General features: G+C 39.5%; 1 protein-coding gene across 8 annotated transcripts in view; it reads left to right on the top strand.

Annotated features, from left to right (window-relative positions):
* The window catches only part of CPAMD8 (C3 and PZP like alpha-2-macroglobulin domain containing 8), a 47,529-nt gene that overhangs the window by 11,747 nt on the left and 21,466 nt on the right, over positions 1-14,316 (top strand). For 5 of the 8 annotated variants that reach the window (XM_071727519.1, XM_071727517.1, XM_071727520.1 and 2 more), the window contains 15 exons: positions 41-169; positions 2,384-2,573; positions 2,999-3,171; positions 3,280-3,429; positions 3,533-3,694; positions 4,920-5,062; positions 5,529-5,594; positions 7,778-8,009; positions 8,568-8,721; positions 9,315-9,457; positions 9,889-9,940; positions 10,608-10,906; positions 11,319-11,544; positions 12,071-12,247; positions 13,993-14,074. In XM_071727519.1, the coding sequence (XP_071583620.1) occupies positions 41-169; positions 2,384-2,573; positions 2,999-3,171; positions 3,280-3,429; positions 3,533-3,694; positions 4,920-5,062; positions 5,529-5,594; positions 7,778-8,009; positions 8,568-8,721; positions 9,315-9,457; positions 9,889-9,940; positions 10,608-10,906; positions 11,319-11,544; positions 12,071-12,247; positions 13,993-14,074 (2,378 nt within the window). The remainder of the gene's footprint in view (positions 1-40; positions 170-2,383; positions 2,574-2,998; positions 3,172-3,279; positions 3,430-3,532; positions 3,695-4,919; positions 5,063-5,528; positions 5,595-7,777; positions 8,010-8,567; positions 8,722-9,314; positions 9,458-9,888; positions 9,941-10,607; positions 10,907-11,318; positions 11,545-12,070; positions 12,248-13,992; positions 14,075-14,316) is intronic. The other 3 variants (XM_071727518.1, XM_071727521.1, XM_071727522.1) reach the window with 1 other exon arrangement.

The raw sequence follows: 14,316 nt of genomic DNA, 5'->3' as shown, positions 1-14,316 counted from the left end.
TTCTGTGCATGCATAACATTCAGGTGTAACTTTTGTTAAGACCAAAGTGATGGCGATTGATGGGAAACCATCTGGGGATCAATATCTGCCAAGCTACTTGTCCATCAGCAGCTGGTACTCACCCAGCAAGTGTCACATCCAGCTCCAGGCACCAGACAAACCCCTCCAGGTATGTTGGCTTCATATTCCTTCAAGGCAACAACTGCATTTCTTCTTTCAAAGTACTTTGTTCTAATTAAATATTTCTGTCCTTTTCTGTTTCTATGATCCTGGACTGTTTATTGTTTCCGCTACAAAGGTTGAAGTAGCTGTACTTCAGCCACCAAATAATTGTTCAGTGTAGGCTGCAAAAATTGAAAAAATGCCTTTGATGCTTTGCACAGCATCTCATTCTCCTTTGTGTTGTGGGGACAAGAGACAGGGTGGATATAGGCACATTTCATATTAGATTGTCCTGTGTACCTCCAGTGACATTCACATACAAATTGTTTGGTGGAAATGACAGGCTTTAGTGCAGGGCAACAAATGCTGAAAGATTGGAAGTGAAGTCAGTGGGAGTAGCTTAATTACTAAAGATCCAAATTAGGGCTGTGTAGTCTCACTAGAACTTCCAATTTAAATCTTGGGTGGATCTGTTTTGTTATCCAGTTGTCAAACTCTGGACGCTTCTCATCTGTTCTGGTTTTTAAGCCTCTCTAAACAATGTCATCCTTCCATATAAAAGTTACTGTGATCTTTCTGCTAAAGGAAAGATCTGCTTTAATCATGATACCTGTTGCATATTGTTTTACTGAGAATTGCTTAAGGTTTGTTCTCTACCCATGGAGGTGCTCCAAGGGCCTGCATATTGCTTTATGGAAAAAAAAGTGTGGGTTTTGGCAATATACACACTTAGATTTCTATTATCAGCAGATCATTGGGTTGGTTTCAAACTCTTTGTAATAAGAGCATTTTTTAAATCATTGCATTTCATGGTAGTTTAATGGCTAATTAATCTTTTACAAGTTTCCTGAGGTATGGAAAGGGGATTATACACTGCTAATCTGAACACATTGTTCTTATTATAACCTGATTAGAACTAATTCTTCTGTGGGAAAGCTAGGAGTTGGATGAGCAGCTGATGTGGGAACTGTTTCCCTCCTTTGCCAGCTCTTACTGGGTGTTCCAGTTAGCTACATTCAGTTTTTAATGAATTGTTTCATCATTTGCACTGGGGAATTCTTAATACTTCAAATATTTAATGTCACGAGGTACTTCTTGGACTCTGGCATTCTTGCTGTATTTAACCATTGGTAGCTCCTTGTATTCAAGTCCTGGCCTTTTTGGTTAATACTATGTGGACACTCTGGAAAGGTAACACTTGGTACTGAAGAAAGGCTTTTAAAAAGATTTCACTGGAATTTAACATTGCTGTTCAGCCTTAAGAGTCTTGGTTGGGCATTGCTGTGCTTTAAAAGGCAGGAGGATCAGGAGGGGAAGTTGTTGTTGACTGCTGCAAGTATTAGCTGCTTCTCATGTCCCAGAATCAAGAAGTTTGCTGCTGCTCCACAGAATGCTTTTTACTCAGCCAGGCATCACCCAATCCTAATCCCATGGCTGAGCACTGATGTCTGTTCTGTTGGCATCAGTGATATTTGGGGGATTTTGTCTCCAGGATGTTCAGCACTCAGGGAGGACCTCTGGGTATAGGACTTCAGTGCACAAAAAGTGCAGAAGGTCAGTGAGCTGCTCTGGAGCCTGTTGCAGGCATCCTATGAGTTTACCTGGGAAAAACCAAAAAGCTCTCTTCTCATTTATTTGTGTGTTTGACAGCTCCTTGAGTGCCAGACTTGCAAATGAATAACAAGACTTGTGTAATTTGAAAGCATTTTCCCTCAGATCTATTCCCAGCAATTTCATGCCATGTTGGTTATGTTTGCATCAGTATTTGCCATATAAAAGTAATCACCATGTATAATCTCAATTAAACTGCAAAGACTATCAAAAGCACAACTCTGCCCACCCCCAACCCATCTCCTTTCTCTTTTGGGCTGAACTACTGAAGGGGTGTCTAAAATTCAACCAATTCTGACAGCTGCTCTGTGCCAAAAGGCTTAACTTTCAGAATTCCAGAGATTCCTTTATTGTTTTCATTAATGCATACAACCCCCCCATTCTCCTGTTAGAGTTGCAGGGAGTGAAGAGCTGAACACTGGCCCCTTGTTATTGTGAAGGAAGTCCCTGAGAACAGTGCTCCTGCAACGTGCTCCCCAATGCATACATTACTTAGGAGGGGGGTCAGATCTCTTGTGGACTGAAACCCAAACAGATTTCTGGGCTTGATAAATAAAAAGCATACCTTGTAAGCAGACCACATCTTTTGCTTTCCCATCTCTGGGGGCAGGTGGGAGAGGAGGCTTGGATTGCAGTGAAGTCCACGTGTCCTTGCAACTTCACTCTGCATTATGAAGTGGCGTCGCGAGGCAACATTGTCCTTTCAGGACTGCAGCCCAGTAATGTCACCCAGCAGAGGAGCAAAAGAGCCACCTTGCCCTTTGAGAAGAACATAGATATCACACGCTTCCCAGAAACAGGTAGCTAGCACCAGAAATGCAAACTTGCCTCTTTTTTTCAGAGCAAAACCACCTTTCTCCAAACCTATGTATCCTCCTTTTTGAAACTGGATGCTCCTCAAAATAATTTTGCACAGAATAATTTTGCACAAAAAAAAAAAATTATATCCATTGTACATATGGTCACCTAGAACAAGATAAATTTCTCTAAGAGGGGTAACTCCAGTAAGGAGACTTTCTTAATGTGCTTGGCTTAGCTTCAGCTGAGTGGTAGGGGTGTCTATGATGGGGCTGTGGGGGAATTTCCAAAGCTTAGAATAGGAAGAGCTGGACTGCTAGCTTGAATCAGGCTAAAGGAGAAGTTCTGTTCCTTACAGCGTTTCCATGGGGCAGGAAGAGAGTGATTTTGATAAATAACACTGTCTTGCTTACAATTTCCTTTTTAGCACCTAGCAGTACCCCTGCAGCTGAAGTTGAGGTCTGTGTGACGTTCCTCCGGTTGTCAGTCAGCCCCAGCATAGCTCCCCTGGGCCGTCTGTTGGTCTATTACATCAGGGAGAATGGAGAGGGGGTCACAGACAGCCTGCAGTTCTCTGTGAAGCCCTCCTTTGAAAATCAGGTATTGGGAATGCTGCCAGTGGAGAGGAGGGGGTGGAAGTTTGTTACTCTTTGTAGTCTTGTCGGCTGGTTACAAGTCAAGATAATGGGATTTAATGTTAATTCCTAGGTTGCAGTGACTCTCTCAGCAAATGAGACCAGGCCTGGTGATGTTGTGAACATAAAGGTCAGAGCTGCAAAATCAAGCTGTGTCTGTGTTGCCACTGTGGATAAGAGTGTCTATTTGCTGAAGACAGGCTTTCAGCTGACAGCTGCTCAGGTAAAAGAAAGCTTAAGGCTCTGATGTCTTTTTCTTTATACTGCTGTCTGCATTTTAACTTTTTTTTAAGGAGCCTTTATATCTATGGCTTCTTCCCTTGCAGGTTTTTCAAGAGCTTGCAGAGTATGATGTATCTGATGCTTTTGGAGCTCCAAAGGAAGAAGGGCACTTCTGGTGGCCAGGGATGTCCTCACGTAGACGCCGCAGATCTTCCGTCTTTCCCTGGCACTGGGACATCACCAAGGACGCTCGCTTTGCATTTACAGTAGGCAGAATCAGCCTCACTTCTCTGTGGAGTGTCTTTTCTACTTTCATGTTTGCAGGATAATTTTCAGCTCCATGGCCTGTTTATTTTTTTCCACATCAGAGCTGTTTCTCCAGGGGGTAGGCTGAAAAGTAATTTCTGGGAACAGAGAGTATGCTGTTGCAGCAAAGATGCTGGAGAAATATGCTTTGACTTTGGCCAGTCTTTATGAGAGGGTCAGGTATCCTGTTGGGTCAAGGAATTCATGCTGGTGCTCTGGAGAATCAGACAGGGCACCAGAAGGTTCCTCCAGCCATGAGTGAGTGGGCAGATTTTTTTCTGCAGTTACTTTGACAGGGAAGGAAGGTGCAACAGTTCTGCTAAGTTCTGTGGTCATCTCTGTGAAAGATCAATAGTGTTTTCTTCTCATCCTTCATCCTCTGTCTCTTCATTCTTTGTCCTTTCTGAAATTTTAGCTAAATTGTTCTGTTGTATTGGTTGAAAACCCATAAGCTTTGACATATTTCCCCACTGCCTCAATGTCTTCATCATAACCTCTAAATCCTTGTTACTATCAGCTGCTGCAGGAGTCACTGCTTCTGTCCAGGGAAGAAAAAAACCCACCTGCTTTGTAATAATTAGATGTGTATATAAAGAGAACAAAGCTCATTACCCCTTTGGTATCAGGGAACTGCTGTCTCTTATGAATAAGTGCATTTAGGGGACAGAGCTGGCAGACAGCTTGCTTATGAATTCTGTATTTTTACTGTGAAGTTCTGTGGACAGTTTCCATTTTGTTTGGCATTCCTGGTAGTGCAGAATTGGTGATGAGAGAGCTGCTTGCTAACTGCAGCAGAACACACTGGAAAGTTTTAGGAAGGGTAAAAAGCTGCAATGTAATATTCCAGGGGAAAAATATGTGTAATAGATTTTCACCTGTAGCTCCCTGTTAGTTCCACATACCCAGTAATGTTAGATACTGGTTTAAATGCATTTTCCAAGCAAATGAGCTGCTCATTAAAATCTCCCTATAAAAGGCCTACATATTTTCAAATTAAGAGTCATTTTCATATCAAGTTTTTAAAAAGCCTCAAATGGCAATTGAAATTTACCTCTTAAAAGCTAGAATAGGGCTGGGGGATTCTATCCGGAGAAGTTTCTATTGTACATGTTTAATTCTTTTTTTCTTTTTCTTTTTTTTTTCCCTGCTGGTTTTTGTTTTGTGGTCTTGATTTTTATTGTCTAGGAGACTGGCTTGGTTGTTATGACTGATATAGTCAGCTTAAACCACAGGCAGAATGGAGGCATGTACACAGATGAGGCTGTTCCAGCCTTTCAGCCACATACTGGGACGTTGGTAGCTACAATGCATTCTAAAATAGCACCAAGGTAACATTTTTGTTTAATGCATATTATCTGTGCTGCTCCTAGATATTAACTTACTTAATATTCTTACCTGTTTTCCACTTTTGTGCCCTAGGAAACTGTTTGGTTTAGAGGAAGGTAGTGGTAGGGAAACTTGTCCATCGTTTTGATAACAAAAATTACAATTAAATCATAACTAAGTATGGTTGTGGTAGCTTGTTAGTAAGGCCATATAATGATCATAGAATCATAGATTGGCTGGGTTGGAAGGGACCTCAGAGATCATCAAGTCCAACCCTTGATATCACAGGAAGCTTTCTTTGATCTCTTTTGTTGAAAGAATTTGGATCATAAAACTTTTTTTAGATTATATTTTTTTATAATGTTATATACTTGAGCTGCTTTCAGGTGGTAACACTCATGTATCAGCTGCTATTCAAACTGTCTTACTAAAAGAATTGATTGCCAAGGATTTTATTTCTTGTTCTAGCAGAGCAGAGAAGAGAAAAAGAACCTTCTTTCCTGAGACATGGATTTGGCACTGCCTCAATGTCAGGTATTGATAGGGAATTCCTTTAATTATATCCAGAGGATATCTTCAGTGGAAGAAAACAAAGCTCTTTAAACCTACTGGAGTTACACTGGCATTTTCTGATATTTGTTGTTGCTGTTTTTAATTGCTGCTTTCATCAAAAAACTTTCTTTGTGACTTTTTATCAGGTTTTGAGCATATTCACCTACTTCAGGCTGAACCTGTCAGTTGTGACTCCATTGCAGATAATAAGCAGATAGATAACTAATTTTTCCCAGAAACAGCACATAAAGCATAATTTGAAGCAATTATTAAAAGGCTTCTCCAGGTTTGCAAGTAAACTTCATTCTCAGTAAATGCTTATAAATTAAATTTGACAGGAACTTGCAGCAAGTATATTCAAATCTGTTCAATTGAGCATGAAATATGCTTTGTAGAAATACACAAAGAATTCCAAAAGTGCCCATTTAGGCCTCAGCAAGCTGGGGCAGTTAATTATAAGTGGGAGAGCGTGTAATAAAAAGCTGCAGATTGCATTTTCTCCACTTCATTTCATTAGAAACAACTGAGTTGAGCATTCCTTGATTTCCACTCTCTTGAACAGAAAGAATTTTTTTCTTTTCTTTTTTTTTTTTCTTTTTGTTTATAATTATAATGTAAAACCCTCAAAAAAAAAAAAAAAAAAAAAAAAAAGAAAAAAAAAAACCCCAAACCAAACAACAAAGGCCTAATGTCAACTTCCCAAACCAATTCTAAAAATTCCTAGAGCCTGGCTGGAGGGTCTAATGGCTGGAAATATGTGTGTACTTTGGCCCCCTGCCCAGAAGAGTAAGTGCCCTCATGTGTGAAAATAATGTTAATGCTGGTTATGGGCTGAAATCCCAGTGGAAAGAACATCAGCTGCAACAAATTGTCCAGTTAAACAGACTGGAATACTGCCAGCTCTGGAGCTTAGGACACCTTTCTGCTTACTTTTCAGGGCTGAAGTTTATGGCAGGTACCAGCTACTTAGCTCCAGTGAGGATGAAGACCTAAATATTGAGCAACCAGAGTGTTTTAAGTTAAAATATCTTGGTGCTGTCAAGCTGAGTTCATTTCCAGGCTCTGCACTCTGCAGTTTGAACTGGAGAACCACATTCCTTGCCCAGAGTGCTTGGACACTGACCTAACCTAGCATGCACAGGCATCATCTCTAGTTTTGATATCAAACTATTTGTATTAATCCTTTCCTCTCTGTAACATAAACACACAGACTAGTACCTGATCTGTTGCCCAGCTGGTGACAGCTACAATAATTTGGGCTCATGGAAAATTGCAACCAGTTGATTTAGATGATGAAAGGAAAGGTGATTCATTGGTGCCTAAAAAGTGAAGTTGAAAAGCAGTGAAAGCTCTGTTCTTCAGTTATTCCTGGAACTGGGAGGTACTGCAGTGTTGACAGACATTGTTTTGCTTTAGACTCTCAGAGCTTGTTCTAAAGGTCTTTCTCCTTTTCCATCCCAACTGAGGTGCACGTTGCTCTCAAAAGATTACAAAGCTAGCAGCATGTACATCAAGCTCTAGGGAATAAATAAGAACCTGAGAAAAAACAACCTTAGGGTGTACTCAGAACTGCACCAATCATCCTGCCAGTTGAGCCATGAAAATGGCTTTTGTTCTTGCTTTAGAGGAAATGTTTGCTGTTCCAGGCAAGGCCAAAGCTTCTTTGCAGGAGGGAAACAGCAAAGTCTGCAGAACAAAGTTGAATCTCTAATCTTATAAAATCATGGATAATGATAGCAGGTTTATGATAGCCTGTTGTGGTATGCACAGTAAACCTAAATACCTAGAATATAAATTTGATTTTTACTATTTAGCTTCAATCCTCATTGGAAGAAAAGGATGGGTTTGGACATTTTCTGAGTCTGGCATTCCAAAAACCAACCAAACTGCTTCTGAATGAAAATATGCTCCCCTGGACAAGCAGTTGCTGAACTTGGTTTCTGGAAAATTTCTCATTTGCCCTTATGTTCAAGCAGATTGCAATGTGGCAATGTATACAAGGACAATAGGCTTCAATAAAAAAATACTTTTATTTCATTAGCTGTTAAGTGAATTATTGCTGAACTGTTTTTATTCAGCTGAGCTCAGCTCTGTCTGCTTTAGCTTCATTCAAAAGCATTCCATTAATCTGATCAACCCAAATCATTCCCTCTCCTCTTTGGCAGCAATACATCAGGAGAAGCACAGCTGCAGGTGGAAGTGCCAGACTCCATCACCACCTGGATAACTGAAGCTGTGGGGCTGTCTGAAGAAAAGGGGTTGGGCATTGCCACTCAAACAGAACTGAAGACTTTCAAACCTTTCTTTATTGATTTCACCTTGCCATATCATGTCATCAGAGGAGAACAAACCAAAATCCCACTGACTGTCTACAACTACCTAGCTGTTTGTGTAGAGGTAACCACCTTCTTTCTTCCTCTTGCTAAGTCACTAAACTCTGTTTTGTCATTGATCTCCTGATCTACAAGTTATAGTAGATAAGGAATAGGGATAAAATAGTGAGAAGCTCAGCAGAAATGCTTTGAACTAGATAAATATTTCTCTTCAATAGGAATAAATGTAATTTTTTATTTTTAGCTTGAAACAACAACCTCCAGTGCCTCACAACACTTCAGAAATATGAATAGTGAAAAATATTGGGAAGACAAAATAGGAAGCTTATGCTGAATCATAAAGAAGAATTTCCTTCATAATCAGAAAGCTGCTGAGGCTAGTTTATTTTGAAAAAGTATCTTATGTTGGTGTTTTTTTCAAAAAAATCCTCTCCTTAGATGTTTTTTTCTCAAGCACATTATCTGTCTAGCTCCAAATGTATTACAAGAAGAATGAACATTTGAAGAATGAAGAATCTCTGTGTGATTTCATGAAGTGTTTTATGGCTTTCCAATTTCTCACATGTATCAGTTGGTTTTGCAGTTGAAATTTGCAAGAAATGACATTCCAAAATTTTCACAGGTCCACGTGAAGATTTCTGTTCCAAAAGGCATAAAGTTTGTTGGGCATCCTGGGAAACACCATCTGACAAGAAAGAAATGTGTTGCCCCAGGAGAAGCTAAACCCACCTCTGTCGTTCTGTCCTTCAATGAGCTTGGACTGAGCAACATCACTGGTAGTGTAGAAATTAAAATAACTTCCTGTTTGAAGGAGTTTTGCAAGTGTTTCTTTTTATTCCTTTTTCAGAAGAAAACTCTTCTTTCTCTAGCTTACCCCAAAGGGGAATCATTCATTCCACTTGCTGCCAACTTAGTTCTTCAACTTCATTTATTTCTTAGGAACAGGTTCTAGATCCATAATGCCCTGCAGAGTCTGTAGGAACAAACATCAGGAGTTACCCTAGTGATGAGTTTTCCAGTTGTATGGGATGTGGTCCTGGATGGTTTGTTACAATGTCTTCTTGAAAGAGATTAGTGGAAAATTTTATCTAAGAGAATAATAACAAATTCTAAATACCCTTCAGATGTCACACTGAAATTTTTTTGCACTGAAACTGGGGAAATGTTTCTTTGTTGCTCTGTAACTGTCCAAATATTGTCACATTTTAGATGTGACTGTTCAAATACTTGTGGAATAAAGGTGTAACATGAGAGCTGTAATTACAGAACATCTGAGGTATTGTTAATCAACTTTATCTGATTAGTTTGTATGTTCACTTGGACTCCTGAGATCTCCCTATCACAAAATCTCTTCTCTCCTTTTTCTTAGCAAAAGCTTTTGCTTATGATGGGACAAACTGCTGTCAGGATGGGATGCAGACCTTAAAGAATGGCAAGCACTCAGAGGACAATTACATGGACAAAAGGACCCCAGTGGGAGTGGATTATGTACGCAGCAGTGTTATTATTGAGGTAAGAAAACAGGAATTTGTAGTAATTCAGAAAAAAAAAAAATTATAAATGGTTGGACAAGATGTGGACAAGACAGTTTTTATTCAAGTTGATTTATGGTAAGTTTACATGACTGGAAAAATAAATCAGTTTTAGTGGTACATATCCAGAAAGGGCCCACCTGGATCTGAGTTCATGCTGGTGAATCTTCAATCCTGCTCAGAAGACAAAAGGACAGAAATGTTCAGCTAAGAAATGTGCTGTGATGTGAGACCAGCTGGCAGTGGCTGGCATATCTATAGCTAACAGAATACAGGGTAATAGTTTTTCTAGAAAGGGTGTAAAGCACTGTACAGCTGCAGAATATTATTTCTGTGTTTTGTAAGTAAAAATAACTGTTACTGCTAATCCAAGCACTGATTCATTATCCATGGATTTCTGTCTTTATGTAGCCAGAGGGACTGTCCAGAGAATATACCTATAGTGTGTTCTTCTGCCCAAATGGTAAGTTCATGATCTGAATAAAATATTAAGTTTGCCTGATTTAGTTATAAATAGAAACGTGGGTTCATCCTATAAAAAAAAGTGGAAAAAAAAGAAAATAAATTCTTTGTTTCCATTTGCCTGTGATTGATGAGTTATGGTGTGTAGGAGGAACTTTTGAATAAAGAGTCTTTCTTACTGGGCTGGCTAATTATGAATTTGCTCTAACTGCCCAAGTGATTTCTGGAAATGGCAATTAAATTCCTTGACTTTATGAAACAGTTCCAGTATTCAGCACTGTGGACAGTAACTGTGACTGTACTACATTTTCAGCTGATGTTTTAAAATTCAGTTTGTGAATCAGTATGTCCTTTCTGTCTTAGATTTGGATAGCTCAAATTTGGCTCCAGTAGCTAAACAGAGATGCTTTTGACCATTAGATTAGAACTGAAAGATCACTTACAGACTTCATAAGAAACCCAGCTAAGCAGTTTGAATTGAAGCATATTCCTATAAGGGAGAATAAATGGGAAGGAACATCCACATCCACGTGGTTTTATAGTTTAAGCTGGAAAAAAGAATACATCCTCAGGAAGGGTCTGTTTAAATTTTAATTGGCTATGGCTTATTTTTGAAGTAGGTGAGGTAAGCTCTGATTCTCACAATATTCCATTCTTTTTCTGAATAGAGAAAATACACATTTCTACACCTAACAAATATGAGTACCAGTACATGCAGAAACCTGCCCAGATGACACACTTTGATGTTGCTGTGAAAGCACACAACGATGCTCACCTGGCCTTGTCCTCTGGCCCACATGACATGGCAGAGATGACTGAGATTGTTATTGGTGGACACCAAAATACTAAAACATGGATTTCCATAAGCAAGATGGGCGAGCCAGTGGTCAGCAGGGACACAGCTGGGATCCTTTCCTGGGATGAATTCCGTAGCTTCTGGATCAGTTGGAAAAATGGAATTATCCAGGTAGTGAATTTTTGAAATGGTCTGGAATTCTCTTGCTTTCTTAAACTGAATTTAAGCACAGGTATTCATGTATTTTATTAGGCTTCTTATGGAAGGGAAAAGCTTTGTTGCTTTTTCTATATTGTCTTGATCAGGCTGTTTTAATCAGAATATATCTGCTTGCCATGTGCTGTTCTCAGGACCTCAATCTTCAATGTTTTCAGTCCTTAAGTGTACTGAAAGTCTTGGAGATCAAGCCTGTGGGATTCTCATTAAGCTTCCTGGCATTGTTGTGTGGGTGGGAAAGGCAAAGGTGTTGGTCCATCTACATTATTCTCTGATGCATAGATAAGTTCTGGGTCCAAGGACACATGGTAGACTGACTTCCTACATGTGGGTTCTTGGAGCTGCATGGGTTTTTCTTCATTTTCAGGTTGGCCATGGTACTCGAGTGCTAAATGAGTCTATTATTGTGGAGTGGAGAGTCCCCAAACAGCTTGAGGTGAAGTACATTGGCTTTTCCACAGGCTGGGGGTCAATGGGAGAGTTTAAAATTTGGAGAAAAGAAGAGACTGATGAAAATCACAATGAAGCATTTACTCTTGGAGTTCCCCACAACATAATTCCAGGATCAGAAAGAGCTACAGCTTCAATAATAGGTATCAATTATGAGGAGGTATCACTAGGTACCAGTTATCAAATATGAAGAGATACTCCAGCTGTGACTTGGTTCTTACCAGTATTTGAGTATTACAGACCAGATAAGAGAGTCATAGGCAGTTACAAATGTGTATATGGCTTATTTCTGGGACAATATTAATTTTTTGTCACTTGTTTGACCTCTGAGTTGACAGTGACTTACTGTTGAAACTATCTGAGGGCTTTGTGGACTCTTAGGATTGATAGTATTCATTTAATAATTATAGTCACAAATTGTTCTGTGGTTGTAAACTGGTAGTCTAAGCTGGGGAGTCATGGGTGATCAGATTCAGAAAAGCAAAATGTCTTTATTCCATCAAGAACTCAGAGGGCTGAGATTTAACACCTGAAGGACTTCTGATTTATGATACAGCTTATTCAGGCTGTGTAGAAATTACTGTAGTCATGTGGGTTTAATCATAGGACATCAAGAGGAAGTAAAGCTTAATTCCTTGATGCTGAGCATACCACCTCTTTCTCAAACAGGAGATGTGATGGGCCCCACACTGAACAACTTGGACAATCTCTTGCGACTCCCATTTGGATGTGGGGAGCAGAACATGATCCATTTTGCTCCTAATGTTTTTGTCCTGAAATATCTGCAGAAAACCAAACAACTCAGTCACGAGGTGGAGAGTGAAGCTACTGATTACCTTGTTCAAGGTAACTCAGTGCTCTTAAAAGCCTTTTCTCCTTCTATAAAGTGTAACTTAGAAGAGACTTCTACTGGTATCATGTTGTCCTTTTTAATCAAGAACACCCCAAGTGATGAGGATTCAGCATTTTTTGTAGGAAAACTGCACAGGTTGACAAAATTTGAAGCAAGGTGTTTTCCATTGATATGTAGTCTGTTTTCCCTCAGTAACCTCTAGTTTACATGCTCATTGATTTATATTTTTAAAATCTTTTTTCCTTGGGCAGCTTATTACTGTGTTAAACACTTCAGAAAGCCAAGGAAAATTTAATTTAGTGAAAGTCTGCAGATCAAGGTTTTTTGCTGTATTAATAAATTGGCTTTTTAGTCCTTGAATCACTAAGTGTCTCTTCTCTGAACTCTCTCTATTTTAACAATATTTTCTTAGTGACAGTATAACTAACATCAAAAGTTACCATCCAAAGTAGTTAACCTAGAGGTTATATACCTAGAGGTATATAACACAGGCTTTTTTCTGTCCTTTTTTCTGAGCAGCTCAAAATCACTAAGCAGTTCAGTGCATGAAATACACTGTTTTTCTCAACGTTTGTTTGGGAAGAGCAAAATATTTAATAACCAAGTACAATTCTCAGGACAAGTGATAATTTGGATAGCATTAAAAACAAGAATGACCCAAAGGGACAAAGCTTGCTTTTGTATGAGTCAGACAATAGTCATGTCATGAAATCCGAGGTGACAGGACTAGGTGGTTCTCCTCTGAAAAGATAAATATAAAATGAAATATGTAATTTATTTATTTATTGTGCACAGCAGTAAAAGTCCAGTGCTGCTTCCTTTGCCTGGCTATAGTAATTTAATTTGTAATTTTCTGTGCTTGCTGACAGAAGTAAGACAAAGGGAATTTCTCAACAGTCCAAGTCAGTGTTTCCTTTGCAATACCATTTTACTTTGTTTCTTTTTATGAATTTGCAAACCTTCCAGGTTTTTGGCTCCAAACTCTGCCTGCTAATTAACCCTTACTAAAGAAATCCCCCTGATTTTTAAACTTTTCTGTGTTTCTTGGAACCCTGCCAAGTGCAAGCTTTAGATGGGAAAGTCTTCTTGCTTACTCCAGAAGGCTTTTGTGACTTTACCATCCAGAAACCTTCATCACTTCGACATCCATAACACAAACTGCTGATACCCAACAATTCCCACGTATTCCCTAATCTTCAGAGGTGGCCTGAGCTAAATTAGACTGCAGTTTTTCTACTTTTCTACTAAAATGCATTTCTACAAGAGCCAGGTAGGCAGGTGAAAAGTAGAAAGGGGAACCTCTCCTGTGGGTCCAAGCATCTAGAGGAGAGTTTAGAAACTGGGAGATTTCAGAAGAGGACGTAAAGTCTGTGCCACACTCAGCCTTTCAAGCTAAGAAACACAGGGGCAAGGATGCATATGTCAACTCAAAATGAAAATTACTAGACTGATATAAAAATACAAATGCTTAATTTGTCCACCTAACACACTGGGAATGATGTTTTTTAATATTTCTACTGGCCCAAATGGAGGAGTTGGAGTCTTACAGGTTTTATCCTGAATGGATTTCCGAGTAAGCTGTACAGACAGAGCTGGCCCTGTCACTCACAGCAGAAGAGGTTGCCTTGGGCAGCAGAATCCCTTCCACTGATGCCAGATGCTCTGAGTCTTCACTTTACATCCTTTTTTTTTCCTCTGTGAGGATTTTGGACTCCCCCAGTTCTTTTGTGACTTGCAGGTTACCAGCGCCAGCTGACCTACAAGAGACAAGACGGGTCGTACAGCGCTTTTGGCGAGAGGGATTCCTCAGGGAGCATGTGGTGAGTTGCTATTTAAAACAAGGTTAGAAAACTCACTGTTTGTTACTTGGGAAAAATATACAATTGGCAAGGAAAGAAGAGGAATTTTCCAGCTTCCATCGTGGTATCACACATAGTGGAGAATAGAAATAATACCCAGTGACTACAGGCATACTGTTGCGATGCTGCTGAGTGTTCACACACTAGGAGTGTATGAGTTGTTTCAAGACTTAGGGGCAATTAAAATAGTCACATTTACTAAT

Source organism: Heliangelus exortis, chromosome 28 (genome assembly GCF_036169615.1).
Source record: "Heliangelus exortis chromosome 28, bHelExo1.hap1, whole genome shotgun sequence".
Taxonomy (NCBI): Eukaryota; Metazoa; Chordata; class Aves; order Apodiformes; family Trochilidae; genus Heliangelus; species Heliangelus exortis.
Note: the sequence above shows the minus strand (reverse complement) of the source record. Positions and strands in the feature narration are given on the sequence as shown.